A 19435-nucleotide genomic window follows, 5' to 3' on the forward strand; every position below is an offset into this window, starting at 1 on the left:
GTTTTAGAAATGCAAAGTGCATGGTGATTCCATATAATTTTCCTCAGATTTGTGTGATTCCATATTTTTTTCCTCTGTTTGATCTGTAAAAACAGTTGTAAGTGACTATAGTTATTTTTCTTTGTTGTTTTTTTAAGTGTTTTATACAGCCAGAATATTGTTTTGTTGAGTGAAAATTGTTTTGTGGCATATATGTGCTTGGTTTTTTCTCTACACCAGGGATCCTCAAATCTGGACCTCGAGATCCACTTTCCTGCAGAGTTTAGCGCTAACCCTAATCAAACACACCTGAGAATGCTAATCAGTGTCAATCAATGTCTTTGGGAATCATTCAAAAATGGCAGACAGGTGACTTTAATCAGGGTTGGATCTAAACTCTGCAGTGCATTGGACCTCCAGGGTAAGATTTTTTTTCCATACTTTTTGCCAGGGGTTGTAATATTCTGATTTGCTACATAAGAAATATTATATTGATTAACAGAAATTTAAAAGAAAATTTTACAGAAAAGAACAGCATTTATTTAAAAATATAAATATTTTGTAACATTATGAATGTCTTCACTGTTACTTTTGATCAATTTAATGTGTCCTTTTTATTAAAAGTATTATTTCTTTAAAAAAACTAAATCATACCGCAAAACCTTGAAAAGTGTTATTTTAGTATTGTTTGTGTAATTTTATAGTATTTTACATTGTTTACATTTTCATTTCATTGGTTTTAATTTTAATTTTAGTAAATCATTTCTTAATGTGCTTTTGTCCATTTTATTACTTGTAGTTTTTTTTATATTTCCATTTAGCTTAAAAATTATTCTTTTCATTTCAGATTTAGTTTCACTAGTTTTAGTGGCTGAGGCGTCATTCCTAATTTTGAATCTAGTTTTTATATTTTATTTTATCCTTATTTCAATGAATGAAAACATTTTTAAGAGTTTTAGTTAGCAATAACAGTACTGGCTTTTAGAGCAATTTGTCTAATTTACAAACTATTATAGTATTTATTAATATTTTATTAAATTAGCTTTTGTTTCATATTGTCAGGTTTCATTTGTTATGTGTTTCTGTCATTTTATTTCTATTCAGCTTCAATTTATTTGAAATTTTAGTTTTTTTTTAGTTAGTTTCAAAGGCAATTTTTGTTTTTAGTTTAAATTTGTTTTTAATCTAATATTTGCATTTTATTTTATTATATCTTTATTTCAATTGACGAAAACAATTCTAATAGGCCTTTAGAACAAAAGGTTTTTAAGAAACATAAATTCAATAACGTGTATGATGTATCCAAACTTTTTACTGCCTGTGTTTCTCGGTTGAGGAGAAATGTGTGAAACTGATTGTTTTAATCTCCACTCAGCTTCAACACCATCCCAGTCATGAAGTTAATGAGTCATCTGGTGTCGCACGTCTTCCTGTTGGTCCTGTTCATCTTAACAATCGTGTATCCGCCCGTGAGTCCTCTGTCTGAGGGCCGTCTGGTGCCCGGCTGGTCGGAGTGTCTGTTGCTGATCTGGCTTTGTGGGATGCTGGTATCCGAGCTGACCTTCCCAGGTGAGCGTGCTGGATTAGCGTGGATTGGTCTTCTTCTACTGGGTTTTTCCACCGCGGCTCTGCTGTGCCACCTGCTGGCGGTCTTCACCCAATGGTGGCCACCAGTGAACCTGCACTGCCTGTTTGCTAGAAACGTCCTGCTGGCCGTGGCAATGACACTGGGATTCATCCAGCTGCTGGAGTTCCTCACGTTCCATCACTTATTTGGCCCATGGGCTATAATAATCAGAGACTTGATGAAGGATCTGTGCCGGTTCGTTGTGATCCTCATGTTGTTCCACACTGCCTTCACGCTGAGTCTCACTGCTTTGTGTCAGCCGTATCCACATGATTGGAAAAACAGCACTGGTAACGGCACGCAAGTGACCATTCCGGGTCCTTTAAATGTGTCTGTGCTGCTCTTCTTCGCTTTGTTTGGTTTAACTGAGCCAAAAGAAATTCCCATCGTGGAGCATTCACCTGCTGCCATGGAGTTTTTGGCTAAAACGGTATTTAGTGTGTATCTGGTGGTGACTTCCATCGTGTTGATCAACCTCCTCATCGCCATGATGAGCGACACGTACCAGCGTATCCAAGCTCAGTCCGACACGGAGTGGAAGTACGGCCGCGCCATTCTTATCCGCGATATGAGCCGCAAGTCTGGAATTCCGTCTCCGTTCAACCTATTCAGCAAACTCTTCTACTCCATCAAGCTTCTCTGCAAACGTGCAGGTAGGACAATTCTTACAATTCTTTACAATTTTCCTCCGAATTCTACATTTACATCTTGCTATTTTCTTTTTTACATCTAACATTTTTTAAATTTTCTTCAGAAATCTATATTTGCATCTCACAATTTAAACTTTTTTTTCAGAATTCTGAGTTTACATCTCACAATTTCGACTTTTTTCTTAGAATTCTAAATTTACATTTGTAATTTTTAAAATTTTCCTCACAATTCTAAATTTACATCTTGTAGTTTTGACTTTTCTATTGGATTTCTGAGTTTAAATTCCACAATTAAGTTTTTTTTGCTTTGGAATAAAAAATTAAAAAGCTAATTCTGAATTTATCTCACGCAATTGTGATTTTTATCTTAGAATTCTAAGTTTACATCTAAAATTTGTAAATTATTCCCCAGAATTCTACATTTACATCTCACAGTTTTGAGTTTCTCTTGGAATTCTGAGTTTACATTTCACAATTCAGTTTTTCTCTGCTTTGGAATAAAAAATAAAAAAAGGTAATTCAGACTTTATCTCATGCAATTGCAATTTTTATCTTAGAATTCTAAGTTTACATCTAAAATTTTTACATTTTTCCTCAGAATTCTAAATGTACATCTCAAAGTTTTGAGTTTTCTCTTGGAATTCTGAGTTTATATTTCACAATTCCATTGTTTGTTTGTTTTTTGTTTTGCTTTTTTTACTTTAAAAAGGTAATTCTGAATTTATCTCGCGCAATTTCAATTTTTATCTTAGAATTCTAAGTTTACATCTAAAATTTTTACATTTTTCCTCAGAATTCTACATTTACATCTCACAGTTTTGAGTTTTCTCTTGGAATTCTGAGTTTACATTTCACAATTCATTTTTTCTCTGCTTTGGAATAAAAAATAAAAAAAGGTAATTCTGACTTTATCTCGTGCAATTGCGATTTTTATCTTAGAATTCTAAGTTTACATCTAAAATTTGTACCTTTTTCCTCAGTTTTCTAAATTTACATCTCAGTTTTGAGTTTTCTCTTGGAATTCTGAGTTTACATTTCACAATTCCGTTTTTTTTTATGCCTTGGAATAAAACATGAAAAATTTTAAAAAGGTAATTCTGACTTTATTTCGCACAATTGCGATTTTACAATATATCTTACAATTCTGAATTTTATTTTATTTTTTGCAATTCTTTTTGCAAAGTTGTATTTTCGAATTGTGTGGAAAAAAAGTCTGAATTGTGAAAGATCCCGTATTTTTTATCCTGTGGTGGAAACAAGCTTTCATATATTTCTAATGCTTAGTGTGCAACTTATAAATAACTTTGTCTTCTAAATTTGCAAATAAGATCAATTATGCAATTTGTTATAGTATCTTGGCAAATAATTGTTTATTGTGATTAGCAATATTAATAAATTGACTTATTTAAATGTTTTTACTTATTTATTTATATTTATATTTTATCATATTAGTTTATGCTGGCTCCATCGTAAAATGTGAGGTTTGACAAAAGTGATGCTTAATGCTGCAAAGCTTTCTCTAGTGTGTGTTGCTGACTCTATTGCCATGTTATGTGTATATGTGCAGTGTTGAATGACTTTCCCATGTCTGTGTCCTCCATTGTGTTCAGGGAAGAGCTGCTCTGTGGAGTGTCCTAATGTGATGAATGAGGATGAAGACACTGAAGGTTTGACAGACGTGCGTTCTCTAGAGCAGCTGGGTCAAGCATCTGTCAGCTTCAGAGGAAACAAGACGACACAGATCCTCCCAGAGGGCAAGTACACAATTTCACTGCTACTCTTCTTTGGTAGGACATTCATTTATATGGTAAATTTTAAACAAATTTTTGATTTTGTTTTGTTTAGAATTGTTGTATTTTGTATATTGTTTTAAGATTTTTTTTTTTGTGTGTGTAATTAAGATTATTTTGATTTCTACTAATCTTTGAGTTTAACATGAAAATAGCCTTTGCTGCATTAGAAATAAATACATAATAAATAAATTATTATTTTATATTTTCAAAGTTGTAAATAAAAGTTATTGGAGTACATTTTACAAGAAAATAAAATGTCAGTCTTTCTACTTAAAAATGTCATGTTTAATTCAGTATGTTACTTGTTGTTTCTTTGTAATTGTGAAATTTACTAGCAATTTCTGAGTGAAAATAGTTTCTACACCAATTTTTTTAGTGATAATTCTAATATTTTCTTTATAAATTATTTTTCATTTTTTATGTGTTATATTGTTTTCATACTGTTTTAAGATTTATTTTACATTTGTTCTGTTCTATTTTATTTAAGTTTTATTGTTGATTTGTATGATTATATTAATTTCTATTGCTATGAGTTTGCCTTGTAAATAGCCTTTGCTTTATTGAATAAATGATTTAATAAATAAATAAATACATACATAGATATTATATTATATATTCATATTGTAATTAATCAATCCATGATTAAATGTGTAATTAATATTAATCAATATTATATATTTATAATTACATACTTGAAAAAAACTATTTCATAATTTTATTTCTACAGCAGTAATTCCAGTGTACAGTAATTACATTTATTTTATTTTAAGTAAAAGCAAGAAATAATAGGATTTGTCATGGGTCAATCTAAAGCAATCATCTTGTGTTACTGTGCAGGCGGTCAGATTGTGATGTCCATGTCTGGAGGACAGGAGCACGTGGAGAATGTTGTGGATTGGCCGTCTGTGGTCCAGCAGTTTTTAGCCCAGCGCAGACAGAGGGACAGATCACAGCTGGAGAGAGATGAATGAATGATGACCATTTCACCATGACAGATGAATTTGTACTGCCTATTAACATCAGACCAACCACCTGAGCCCACATCACTTCAGCTTCCTGAAGAACACCTTAGCATTAGCATATCACAGCATGTGCCTTTAGCTGATATCCATTCCTCACTAGTCACTTTAATGAAGATGCCATTTACACTAGGGGTCCAAATTTTGTTTGTTTTTGAAAGAAGTTTCTTCTGCTCACCAAGGTTGAATTCCTTTGATCAAAAATAATACAGCAAAAAACTTAATATTGTGAAATATTGTTAAAATTGAAAATAACTTTTCTAGACTAGTCAGAAATTTTCCTGCTCAACAAACATTTCTTATTATCATCAGTGTTGAATACAGTTTTTATGAAAACAGGATAAATGCCTTTACTGTCACTTTTGATCAATTAAATTCATCCTGGCTGAATAGAAGTGCTAATTTCTTTAAAAAAAATCTTACATACCCCCAAACTTTTGAATGAATATACTTGTTATTAGATTTGAGGTATTTCTACTTAGGATCATAAATGTGTTTTATGGGCTGATGCTAGAAAGATAACAGAAGGAAACCAATTGCAATACTTGCTTTTGTTTTTTGAAGTTGAAAAAACTGGGGAAAAAACACTGCTAGGGCAATTTTTTTTAAATATTATTTTGTGTTTTTTTATAATTGACAATAAAAAAAATCATTTATTTTAATTTAAATGACACATGCTAAATATAGGAGCATGCTATATATAGCTGTATAATCACTGTGCACCATTATAGAAATTATACAAATGTGATTTTAGGGCTCACAAATTGTTAAAGTTGCATTTATGTCATGTCAGAATCACCATAGTTTATTTCCAAGATCACAAAAAGAACATCATGCTCAGAGCTGTTCATTTCTGGAAACTCGAATTAATGCTCATATTGCCAAAACATATCCAAGTACAGGTCAGGCGAGTTTGCTGGCCAATTAAGAACTGGGATACCATGGTCCTTAATCCAGGTACTGTTATCTTGGCTCTGTGTGCAGATGCTAAGTACTGTTGGAAAATAAAATCTGCATCTCCATAAAATTGGTCAGCAGCAGGAAGCATGAAGTCCTCTGAAACTTCCTGGTATACAAATGCGTTGACCTTGGACCATAGAATACACAGTGGACCAACACCAGCAGGTGACATGGCACCACAAACCATCACTAATTGTGGAAACTTTACACTGGATCTCAAGCAACGTGGCTTGTGTTGCTTCTTACATTGTCTGTTTTTCAAGAGTGGCTTGACACAAGGAATGTGACAGCTGAAACCCATGTTTTGCATACATTTGTGTTTAATGGTTCTTGAAGCACTGACTCCAGCTGCAGTCCATTTTTTGTGAATCTCCCCACATTTTTGAATGGGTTTTGTTTCACAATCCTCTCCAGTGTGCAGTTATCCTTATTGCTTGTACACTTTTTTTCTACCACATCTTTTCCTTCCCTTCACCTCTCCATTAATGTGCTTGGACACAGAGCTCTGTGAACAGCCAGCCTCTTTTGCAATGACCTTTTGTGTCTTGCCCTCCTTGCACCGTGCAAGGTATCAATGGTCGTCTTTTGGACAACTGTCAAGTCAGCAGTCTTCTCCGTGATTGTGTATCCTACAGAACTAGACTGAGAGACCATTTAAAGGCCTTTGCAGGTGTTTGAGTTAATTAGCTGATTAATTTCGAACGTTGCACCAGGTGTCTTCAATATTCAACCTTTTCACAATGTTCTAATTTTCGGAGATGCTGAATTTGGGATTTTCCTTAGTTGTCAGTTATAATCATCAAAATTAAAAGAAATAAACATTTGAAATATATCAGTCTGTGTGTAATGAATGAATATGATATACAAGTTTCACTTTTTGAATGGAATTAGTGAAATAAATAAACTTTTTGATGATATTCTAATTATACGACCAGCACTTGTGCTTCACTACTATCTTCATAACTGTGCCTGATGCTGCCTGACTGCCTTTAACTGCTGAAGATGTTGCCATCGAGGCTGTTTTTCCATGATATCACATCAAGGAAAAATCTGAGCTTTCATATGATTTGAATTTTACAAGTTTTAATTGTGCTGTATCTGACATGATCTTGGCAAACATCATACAGTTGTATTTTAACTACTGTTGTTAACAACCTAAAATCATGTTTGTTTGTTCTGCATTTTGACTGTCCTGAAAACAGAAATAAAAACAATGTGGACCAAATTGTAAAGGTTACCGTACAGTTAATGTTCTCACATATTTAACTCTACTGTATTCATGAATTTCTAAGGCCTCTTAAATCATCAATGTGATCAAAACTTTGTTTTGTTTGTGTTTTTACATTTCAAGCAGAATTCAGAATTTCACCTTACTGTTTTTGACACAAATGTCAGCATTGGCCCCAAATTGGGCATTTTTGCTCAGTTTGGACCTTTGAACAGAAAAACTGAGCTGTTTTTCCTCCATATTTACACTGTTCTGTCACGGTTTTGGTAGGGAGGAACTCAGGTGCAGACAGGAAGTAACTCAACACAGGATTTATTATACAGAAGGGAAAACAAAAACCCACGAGGGGGAAAACAAGGGCTAGGGTAAACACTAAATAATTCTCCAAAACACAAAAAACAAGGTAAACAAAGACTGAACACTAACTACTAACAAACACTCACTGCAGGACAAAAGACTTCAAGGAGTTTCCAGGACAAGGTACAATCACGAATGATGAACACATGAGGTACACAAATCACAATGAACCGACGCAAGACAGAGCACACTTGGAGACCTAAATAGGGGAAACAATCAAGTCACGACAGGTGGCACAGATGGGACAATCAAGACACGACTAGGTTAACAAGGGGGGCGGGGCAAGGGAACGAGACAACACAAGCACATGGCCCAAAGGCAAGGCCATGTGCTTGTACACAAAACACGGGTCTGTCATGATCCTGCCTCAAGACTAGGAAAAAAATCAAGGACACGAGGGCAGAATCATGACAGAACCCCTCCCTTAAGGAGCGGCTTCCAGACGCTCCTCAAGGGAACATCAAACACGGGACATGACAGACTGGGACACAGACACAAACCAACAAGACATGACTAATAATAAAGGCAAACATGAAAACACAATGGCAGGGTTAGGGTGACATAACAAAAAAAACAAACAGGGAAGGGGAGGGGGCGGGAGTACAAAGTTCATGGGGGACAGACCAGGGTGGGTGGGAGGGGTAGGGATCTTAGAAGGACAGGACGAAGGCTGACGACGGGGGGTACGGGCAGGTCTGGGTGGTGAGGGGCGGGGAGGGTTCTCGGGATAACTGACAGGAGCAGACACAGGACGCGGGGCAACACTTACGGGACGCGGGGCAACATCAACAGGACGAGGGGCGACTACATCAACAGGACGAGGGGAGACAACATCTACAGGGCACGGGGAGACGACAGGACACGGGGATACAACATCAACAGGACACGGGGCCACATCAACAGGACACGGGGCCACATCAACAGGACACGGGGAGACAACGGCTGGACACTTAGGACTTCTGGGGACAGGGTCAGGGGACAAAACAGGACTGACGGGGACTTCTAAAATTTGGACAAGACGGGACAAATAATCAGAAAAAGCTTTAGCAGCTAGGATAATAGGCAGCTCCTTATGGGATGAGACAGACTGTACAAGAGTCTTTGCTGCAGAGTCGGCCGCGGCTCTCTCCTCCGCTCTCACGACTGCAGCTCTCTTCTTTGCCGGCTCGGGCACGCTCACTGTTGCTGGCTCGGGCACGCTCACCGCTGCTGGCTCGGGCACGCTCACCGCTGCTGGCACGGGCACGCCAGCTCTCTCCGCTGCTGGCACGGGCACGCCAGCGCTCACCGCTGCTGGCTCAGGCACGCTCACCGCTGCTGACTCAGGAGGAGACAGGGTCACAGGACCGGCAGGCCCCTTCTTCTTCCTCCTCGGGCGCGGTGCAGAGGCTACAGCTGGGTCAGAGGCGGGTTGGGGGAGTTTGGTCTCGGACAGGGCAGACTCGGACGCCGAAGACTCTGAAGCCGACTCCCATGAAAACCGTCTCCCTCGTTTCATGGGGAGACTGCTGGCTGAGGAGGGCACCTCAGGACTCTGGGAGGGGCTTGCCTGACCCCCCAGGGTTGCCACGGCCAGGACACGACCCTCCGGGATCGCCGGCAGCTGGGTAGGTGGGGACCTCTGGGGCTCCTCCTCTCGCCCGCTCACTCTGGAACGACCTCCCCTGGTCCCCCGGAACACCACAAGGCGAGAGCCCTCAAAACAATCTCGCTGGCTGGCTGATGCCATCCAGCATTGCCTCCTGTCTGCTGAGTTCCTTGGTGGTCGGTTCATTGTCACGGTTTTGGTAGGGAGGAACTCAGGTGCAGACAGGAAGTAACTCAACACAGGATTTATTATACAGAAGGGAAAACAAAAACCCACGAGGGGGAAAACAAGGGCTAGGGTAAACACTAAATAATTCTCCAAAACACAAAAAACAAGGTAAACAAAGACTGAACACTAACTACTAACAAACACTCACTGCAGGACAAAAGACTTCAAGGAGTTTCCAGGACAAGTTACAATCACGAATGATGAACACATATGAGATACACAAATCACAATGAACCAACGCAAGACAGAGCACACTTGGAGACCTAAATAGGGGAAACAATCAAGTCACGACAGGTGGCACAGATGGGACAATCAAGACACGACTAGGTTAACAAGGGGGGCGGGGCAAGGGAACGAGACAACACAAGCACATGGCCCAAAGGCAAGGCCATGTGCTTGTACACAAAACACGGGTCTGTCATGATCCTGCCTCAAGACTAGGAAAAATCAAGGACACGAGGGCAGAATCATGACACTGTTCCATACTATAAAGGGCCATAAAAACCTAATGTATCAAATAAGATACAAAAGATAAACATATTCCAATATAATTTGTCTAATTGTTCAATAACTGTTCAAAAAATAGATTTTTCCATTTCCAAAATGGTAAATCAAAAGCTGCTCATTTGCATCATGATAATACAAGTAAATAAAATATAGTATAGTAATACAGGTTTGAGGTGAGACATCTTCCCCTCTGAGACAAAATTTACCATGTGTACAGTCAGATATATGATGATGATTTCCACTCTCACAGGAAGTGCCTTTGCTGAGCTGCTTTACTCCTACTTTTGCTTGGTGATTGATGGGTTTTTCGTTTAAAACAGTTCATACATTCATGCCTCTGTCAGGTTTAACTTTGGACAGAGTGATGAGTGGAAAAATAAACATCTGTAACGTGAGGCGGTTTTTCACTTTTATGGATGTACATTTTTGGCTGTGTTTATGCTGAGACTGAGACTGTAAATTTTATGTCATGTGTTAGGAGGGAAAGTGTTTTTCTGAAAATAAGAAGGTTTGTTTTCTAGGAACATCCTGAAATTAAATATGTTTGAGTAAAATAACAGCAAATCCACTCTTTCATGTGATGGAGTCAATCGCATTTATGAGACATGCAGACCAAACACACGACATTAATGTTTCCTGTTTTGAGCTTCTCATGTTGCTAATTTTACAACCATAAAGGCACTTGAGTTTTCTATATTCATCTTCCTGTTTAAATATTAGAAAACCAAAGCAAAAGAATCCAAAAACACTAAAAATCTTCCAAAACAATTTACTCTTGAGTAATATAGTGCATACTTAAGCAGGCACACTGTACTGAAGACATATCTGTTTGTACTAAACAGCTTTTCCTTAAAACTCAATTTATATGACAAAACTTTTAGATATTTTCTATTAATTAACAGATAACAGATTCGCCTTATTTTCTAAAGCGTACCTAGTGCAAAGTTTTTACCGTTGAACTTACTGCATTCAGTCTAGTGGATGAATAACCATTTGCAAAACTTTGAGCTACTAACCAGTCTATTTTGTGAAACCAGTTTATGATTACGAAAGACATGTATAAATAATATAATGCAATATTAAGCAGCATAACAGACGGTTTTGTAGAGGTAAAATAACTGGAAAATGACGTAAAATGACCCGATCTGAATCAAACCATTCATGATTTGTGCTCTGAAGTCCAGATCTGAATCAAACGGTTCATAATTCGCACTCCGAAGTCTTGATCTGAATCAAACCATTCATGATTCAGGCTCAGAAGTCCCGATCTGAATCAAACTATTTAATGATTCACACTCTGAAGTCCCGATCTGAATCAAACTATTTAATGATTCACACTCTGAAGTCCCGATCTGAATCAAAGGATTTGTGATTCAAGCTCCGTACTTCCGATTTGAATAAAAAAATGTGCTTGATTGAAATTGAAGTCTTGATTGAAATAAACCGATTCTCCATATGTTCTCTGAAGTCCCGATCTGAATCAAACGGTTTAATAATTTGCGTGTCAAAGTCCCAATCTGAATCAAATGATTTGTGATTCATGCTCTGAACTCCCGTTTTGAACTCTGATTCGCCTTATTGAACGAATGAATGAACGAATTGAATTTTGTCCGTATTTCACTCCATCTCGAATCATGGTCGTGGAAAGAACTTGAGAAACAGTGTCTCTTTCGCAGCTCATTATGCTTTCAACTTTCAACATTTTTTTAGTCTCGAGCAAGACTGTACGACTTTCACATTGCATGATTTGACAGATTTTTACATAGAAAGGGCGCCAAATTCAAAAACGAAACTAAAATGATGGTATTCGGGGGCCCTATACGCAGCTTGAGTATTTTGTGTATAGGATCGGCTCTTTTATGTAATAATAACAATAAGAAAGTCATACATGAGTTCACTGATCTTTATTTAGATAGATAGATAGATAGATAGATAGATAGATAGATAGATAGATAGATAGATAGATAGATAGATAGATAGATAGATAGATAGATAGATAGATAGATAAATAGATAGATAGATAGAGCTTTAGAGTGCGCAGCAGCACTACACTTAAAATAAAGTGGATATTGGCTATGGTGGGAGACCAGCTAAATCACTGCATCATTGCATTATTTGTAAATGCCGATGGGTCTCAATCCAAAACCTTTTTCCAGGCAATCCATGTTTTTAACAGGTAAACCACCCAGTAACTTTATTTTGTTTTACAGTGTTCGTAATCTCACACACCTGTCGCTGTCGCTCGCAGTAACAGAGTTTTATTAGTTGTTGAAGGACTGAGATGATTTACAGTCTCTGGATTTTGTCAAGCTGACAGATGTTTAGACAGTGACCCCATCAGATTTGGACAGTGGTCCTGCACGACGGGTTTAGTCTGAAGACACATCAGCTTTACATCAGTGTTTCCTCATTAATTACTCCATGCTAATTTGCCTTTATCTGCTATTTAAAGTTTGTCACCTTGTAAAAGTCTGCCCTCTACATGTCTATGATCTTATATAATATACTCAATTCATTCAAACCTGAAAAGTTTTATAAAAATAGTTGATCTAATTAAAATTCTATTTTGTTTACAGTGTATTGCGTGTTTTTATTTTTAATTAGCTCAGCAAGATAAAACCAAACTTTTAAGTTTGTAAGTGGAAGAAAATAAACGTTTGCATGAAAAAATCTGAGACTTTCTTTTAGGTTTATAATTTGCATTGTGACATTATTTTCATAAGCATATTCACTTACACTTAAATCTATGTGAAAATGCTAGTATTTCACAGATTAAGATTAAATATTTAGGTAATAAAATAAGTATGCATCACGGTACTATTTGTTTTACTGAATTATGTTCTGAAGTATAATTTATACTATTTAATTATTTAAGTTCCTGTGGCTCAAGTGGTCAAGCATTGTGTTAGCAGCGCAAGGTTGTGGGTTCGATTCCCAGGGAACACGTTAGATAAAAATTGTTAGTCTGAATGCACTGCAAATCGCTTTGGATAAAAACGTCTGCTAAATGCGTACATTTTATTTTATATATATGTGTGTGTGTCTGTGTGTGTGTTGTCTTGCAATTTTCATTATATTTAGAGTTTAAAAAGGTGCTTTTTTGCCATTACATATCAAAGATATTCAAATTCAGTATATGATAAATAAGACAATGTAAAGTGTATCAAGATGCACAGTGTCCTGTATGAAGGTACATCATGTTCAGTACATAATCCCGTAGTCACGGAGTTTCATCACACACTTCTTTATGTCCTTTACGTCATATACTCTTTCTATAAACAACTCGATCTCCCATCATCCCCTGGGGCACATTTCAGAGAGTCTTCAGTCAGAGTTCTGTTCTGAGAGATCTCAGGGTAAATCAGTGATGAGTTTTACATTGATTGATTGATTGATGCTTTACATGGTGTTTTTTCAGGCCTGTTTTTGTAGTGTTTCGATAGAGATACAATACAATAAGGCTTTTTTTTTCAGTTTTCAAACTGATTCAAAGTTGCTGTTTTGTTTGAATAATTTAAATTTTTACACCTGCCATGGTGTTTTTCTGTCAAATGAATCCCATATTTCCATTCAACAGTTCATATTTTGAGGGTGTTTCATCATTCTTGTTATTATGTAACATTTGTCTTTGATCTCCTTCGATTCTCTGTTTTCGGTATCTGATCTGTCAGTTCAGATGTGTGGCTTTTGTTTCAGAGTGTTTATGCTGAGGAATAACAAATCCTGATCTGAGAATCCGGCAGGATTTACTGTAATATGGCTGGATCTGGGTTGTGGTTTGTGATGAAGGATGAGGTGCAGGACGTCTCTAATGCAGCGTTTCTCTTATGAGCTCCAGCTGTTTCACCGATGGCTTTGATGGTCAGTGTTTGCTCATGTTTGTGTCTGTGAGGTAACGCAGAGGGGGGTCTCGACGACACTCTCAGGGGTGGTCCACCATCACTTACTCCCTTTTAATGGATAAACCTGTTTAAAAAGATATTTTCAGGTATGCTTCATCTATTTTTCATCTTGACAAAAATAAATGAATAAATTTTCACCTAATGAAAATAAATGCCACAATGCAAATATATAATTTATTTTTAGTATTTGTATTAGTTAAAAATAAAAGTTTTCATGCCAAACATAGTTTAAACTTTTATAAAATATTGTACACCCCCCCCCCCAAAATAAAAAGAATAAAGAATAATTCTATATACACACACACACACACACACACACACACATATATTAAAATTGTCATCATTTAAAGTGTAAACATTTGTGATATATATATTTTTTAACTGTCTTAAATGTTTAATTGCCAAGCTAAATGTAATATTTAATGTGTGTATACAGTATATATTTACATTTTAGATTATCATAAAAATAACAATAATCACAATTCAAATATATTTTATAAATATATATAAAATGATTTTTTTTTACAAAATTAATTACAAAAATAAGATAAAAAAGAAAAGATTTAAAATGTCTAATCATTTATATCTTAATATTTAAATCTCTATAATTACATGTATACATCATATGTGTGTGTATGTGTATATATACATATATTTGTGTGTGTGTTTACTCTATAAACATGTGATCAATTTTTTACATAGAGATGTTTCATATAATCCACAAAAACTGGAGGAAGGGACATTCAGAACTGTATTTATCTAAATATGGACTATGGATGTGCGTTTTGCTATGGCTGATGTCCCAGAGGCCTGTTTACCGGGTGAGCTTTACGGCATTCGTCCCACAAGACGGATTGCTCTGCAAAGTGACTTTTCAGGGCTTCTGCCCAGAGTTTGGAGGGATTTTTGAGAAGATGAGAACGAGAGGGAAGGGGAGGGGAGGGTAAACAACCAGAGAAAACCAGCAGTCTTTCATTCTTAAGCGAGACTCACTTCACATGAGAGCAACTTCTTAAAAGAGAGCGTCCACTTATGCTTGAGAGGAAAAGAGACACTTCAGACTGCAAGAGGGAAAAAATGGACATTACAGCATTTAGAGATGCATTTTTTCTTTGTCTGCAAGAGTGATGAAGATTGTTGAGATTTCAGCGAAATCTTTTCTTTGATTTAAAAACTACAGAAAGAAACCGATATCCACTCGGATCAGCACCAGTGAGCACCTTTTCTTTATTTCCTTATAAATATACATTGTGTTTGAGATGTATTTATAGTTGAATGTTTAACCTCAAGCCATTGGATGTTAATTTTATATTTTCCATGGGAAATAACAGTCAGATCCCCCTGCTGACTGAACCATGTGGGGAATACTGAACATAACATGATGTTGCACAAGACCGAATCAAATGAACAAACTCATCGTATGTAAAGATCAGACGGAGTTAAATGGCTGAAGTCTGAGCTGATAAAAGAGAATCCGAGAATCTTTTACATATTTCATCAAAGCTCTGAAACGCGCACTGACGTTCAGAGAGAGTCTCAGAGCAGAGAGACGTCAGCGAACAGGAGCACAAACTCTCTCACAAAATCAAACACAGAAGAATGTTCCATTTTTAGAAAGCTATGGAAAGCTTCATGCGGTGCCCGCTGATGGGACGGCTCTGTTCGCTTCTTTAGGACTTCATCTGAGAAATACACCAACAGATTACAAATTGACTTTACACACTTAAAATTGCTAAACAGCTTAATGTATAAACTGTTCAAAAATGTGTCCCATGAAATCATTTAATTGGAACAATAATAATAATAATAACAAGCAAAATAAATGAATAATTACAATTTAAAATATATTACAATTATTTTAAATTGTAATAATATTTCTCAATATTAGTTTTTTATTTTTATTTTTTTTAAATGTATTTCTGATCAATTAAATGCAGCCTTGGTAAGCATAAGAGACTTATTTTAAAAACATAAAAATAATCTTTCCAACCACAAATGTTTGCAAACTGGATTTCATGTTGACTTTAACTCTACATGTTAATTACATTTGTAAAAACAAATGTTTTCTTTCAACTGTGATAATTAAATAATTTACCAATAATATGAATTTTATTTGTAAGCCTGAGTATGCTTAGGTAATGTAGTTTATTATTATTATTATTATTATTATTATTATTATGTAAAAAATTGACAAATAAAAAAAAGAAATAATAAAATATTTGGAAAAAATTACTTTGATGTTTTTTAATGTAGTTTCAAAGTGCAATAATTTTTATTGTTTATAATCCTAACCTAATAAGTTATCATATTTATATTGGATTTGTATTTATAATGTACTCAAGTGGATAATTATTATATTAATTATAATTTTTACTGTAATTTTGATTATGAAAATATGGTTTTGAGTAGTCTGTGTGTATGTGCATTTAAATTCTAAATACATTTTGTAAATGATTATGCGTTTTAAACAAATGTAGTAAATTATTATGTTTCTTTATCATTATTATATTAATTATTTAATCTATTTTCTATGTTCTAGCCATGGAGACCGTCCTCGATGGACATTCAAACATCACATCTGAGTCTCCCGTCAATACCAGCCTCCACCTGCTGGGGGTGCCGTACCTGAAGAGAATGGCGCACCTGGACGAGTCACTGTACAAGGAGTTCTACGTGCTGTGGATCATGATGATGGTGGTGAACACGCTCATGTTTGTAGTCGGCGTGGTCCTGAACAGCCTGGCTCTGTACGTATTCTGTCATCGCAGCCGCTCTAGGACCACGCCGGCCATTTACACCATAAACTTAGCAGTGGCTGACCTGCTGGTGGCGCTGTCACTCCCGGCCCGTATCGCGCTTTACCATAGCGGCGGTGACTGCGTGGCTTGTTTGTACATGCACACGTTCAGCTACTTCGTGAACATGTACTGCAGTATTTTGTTTCTCACGAGCATCTGCGTGGATCGCTATATGGCGGTGGTGCGTTCGGCGGGAAGCCGTTGGCGGAGCCCCACGGTTGCGAAAAGCGTGAGCGTTTGCATCTGGCTGTTCGCTATCGTGGTCACGTACTCCCTTCAGACATCTGCGCTGGAGTTTAATGGAGCATCTTGCTGTCGTGCCACTGTGCTTTTCACCCTCACCGTTCTGGAGTTCGTCCTGCCACTGCTAGTAATCGTAACGTTTACGATCTGCGTCGCCTGTGCGCTCGCAGACGGTCGGCTCATGCCGCAGAGCTTGGGTCGGCGTGCGCGTGCCGTTCGGCTTCTTGTGGCTGTGCTGCTGGTGTTCACCGTGTGCTTCACGCCATATCACGTACGCGAGGCCGTGGTGTATTTCCAGCTAGGAGGCAGCAGAGAGCAGCATGTGGTGGCGTATCATGTGACCATCACGCTCAGCAGTTTGAACAGCTGTCTGGATCCTGTGGTTTACTGCTTCGTGCCTGATAGTTTCCGCTCTGCATTGCGTAGAGAACAGAAGAAGAGATTTGGAGAGCATCCGATGGCCATAAAGGGAAACAGGAGCAGCAAAGCTGCAGAAACACCGACGGCTATTGCGTACAGCGTCGCAACCCTCACGCTCACACCCTCCATACTGCCGGCCAGAGACATTCCCGCCTGAAATAAAACAATCACAACCATGGAAATCTTTAGCAATTAGAAAGGAGTTTCATCCTTTAAAGTGCCCCTATAATGCAATTGTCACGGTTCTTAATATTGTTTGGGAGTCTCCTACAATAGCTTTACATGCATGCAAGGTCAAAAACTTTTCTGTTTTCTCAAAATATGCATTTAATATCACCAAATTTTCCCTCAATTCTACTAGCAGTACTAAGATTCAGTCACTCCCTTTCCCCGCCTTCTCTGCTCTGATTGGTCAGATGTTCCAGTCTGTTGTGATTGGTCTACCATGTACAGCACGTTTCGGAAACGATACGCCCATTACCACAGTTCAATTGAAAATGTACACATCTATTATTGATCATACTTACAGCTTGTCATTTAGTGGAGACAGCTGGTCCAATTAAAATGGGGACTGAGCCATCTTTCAGGAGCAAGTGTTTTGTGAAACACTCATTGAACTCCCTGAGATTAGAGAAGCAGTCGACCGTAAAATGATGGGAACACAAAAAAAGATTGGGCTTGTACTGCTGTGGTACAGTGGAAAAATGAATCTTACAGTATCACTGGATCAGCGCCAATTCTAATTATGACATCTTAGTCCAGAAGCCAATCATCAGGTGGAAAACCTGTGATGTCATTTAATGGGTGGAGCATCTGGGTGCCTGGGCCAATCAGTACAGAGAAATATTTTTAAAGCATTTTCTCTCACAATGGAGGACACAGCATCTTCTCAACATGATGTTAACTACATGAACAAGCTACACTTGTTTCAGGGCGGGTCGGGTTGTTCACGGCCGGCCAACGTAGAAACAAATGTGTTACCTTGTGATGTGTTTAGGCTCGTTTAGGCTGTTCAGAGTCGATTATTTCTTTTGAGAGATAGTAACTTTAACTATTGTGAACGTTTGTCTTTAAAACTTTGCAGATTGTGTACAGCAAAACTACAGACTGTACTAAAGTATATGTACGTAATGGCATAATGGGGCACTTTAAGGAAGAAAAATCATATTCCTTAAAATAAAGGTTCTTTATGGGTATTTGTGGTTCACTGAGAGCAAATGGAGACTCTAGATCAATGTTTCTGAACCATGAACCTGGACCCACTAAATATGATTTAAAATAAGACACAACAAACTATTTTTTTTTTTTTATTTGTTCCCTCAACAATTGGTATTTTATTTTAAAATCTGTCTTTGAAAACCTCTTTATATTTAATTTTTTTTTAATTTACCATTTTAAAAGTGATTTTTTTTTTTATTTATATGTTTATGTATTAATTTTAAAGACACACACACACACAAAAAAGTGGAAAAGCAATGGAAATTAATTAAATAAAAAAAAAAGTCATGGAAATACATAGAGTTTAAATGTCAGTGTTTTGTTGTATGCTGGCTCTTATACCGTACACGGGGCTCTCATAAAGGTGGTTTATTTTGCTCCTCACATGATTTAATGGAGGTGCTGGCTCCTGTGTTTATGTGTGAAGACCACACTGAGCCCATGACACACTTACAGAGACCTGCACGAGCTGGAAACCACTTTTACACACAAACATCTTTAAAACTGAAGTTAAACCGCTTTTTATGATCTGTTTAAACCACCTGTGGATTTCTGTCAAAACAAATGTAACCAATGTCTGTCCAGAATCTCTGCAGAAACTGTTTATTCTCCTAATTTAATTAATTTAAATATAATTATTCTCCTTAAGAAAAAAAAAACACATATATAAAATTTTAGTTATTGAATTCTTTTGTTTTGTTTTTCCTCTCAGTAGAATAAATGGTTGTAGAGATAAATAAAATGATTGTAATTACAAAATTATATAAAATAATATTACAATATGTATATACATATATATATATATATATATATATATATATATATATATATATATATATGTATATATACACACACACACACACACACAATACAATATTATATACGTCCTGCATTTATATATGTTTTAACTGTTTAATT

At 36.6% G+C, this 19435-nt stretch overlaps 2 protein-coding genes across 3 annotated transcripts in view; both read left to right on the forward strand.

Annotated features, from left to right (window-relative positions):
• LOC113062623 (serine/threonine-protein phosphatase 6 regulatory ankyrin repeat subunit B-like) overlaps window positions 1-6391 on the forward strand; it is a 70994-nt gene extending 64603 nt beyond the window's left edge. The window contains exons 27-29 of one of the 2 annotated variants that reach the window (XM_026232601.1): window positions 1355-2259; window positions 3867-4010; window positions 4887-6391. In XM_026232601.1, coding sequence (XP_026088386.1) covers window positions 1355-2259; window positions 3867-4010; window positions 4887-5020 — 1183 coding nt within the window. In that variant the 3' untranslated portion in view covers window positions 5021-6391. The remainder of the gene's footprint in view (window positions 1-1354; window positions 2260-3866; window positions 4011-4886) is intronic. The other variant, XM_026232602.1, reaches the window with a different exon arrangement.
• A 9988-nt stretch (window positions 6392-16379) lies between these two features.
• LOC113062018 (G-protein coupled receptor 20-like) lies at window positions 16380-17463 on the forward strand. The gene has a single exon (XM_026231514.1). The coding sequence runs from the start codon at window positions 16380-16382 to the stop codon at window positions 17454-17456; it is 1077 nt and encodes a 358-aa protein (XP_026087299.1). The 3' UTR covers window positions 17457-17463.
• Window positions 17464-19435: the final 1972 nt, after the last annotated feature.

Source organism: Carassius auratus, chromosome 44 (assembly GCF_003368295.1).
Source record: "Carassius auratus strain Wakin chromosome 44, ASM336829v1, whole genome shotgun sequence".
NCBI classification, from domain to species: Eukaryota; Metazoa; Chordata; class Actinopteri; order Cypriniformes; family Cyprinidae; genus Carassius; species Carassius auratus.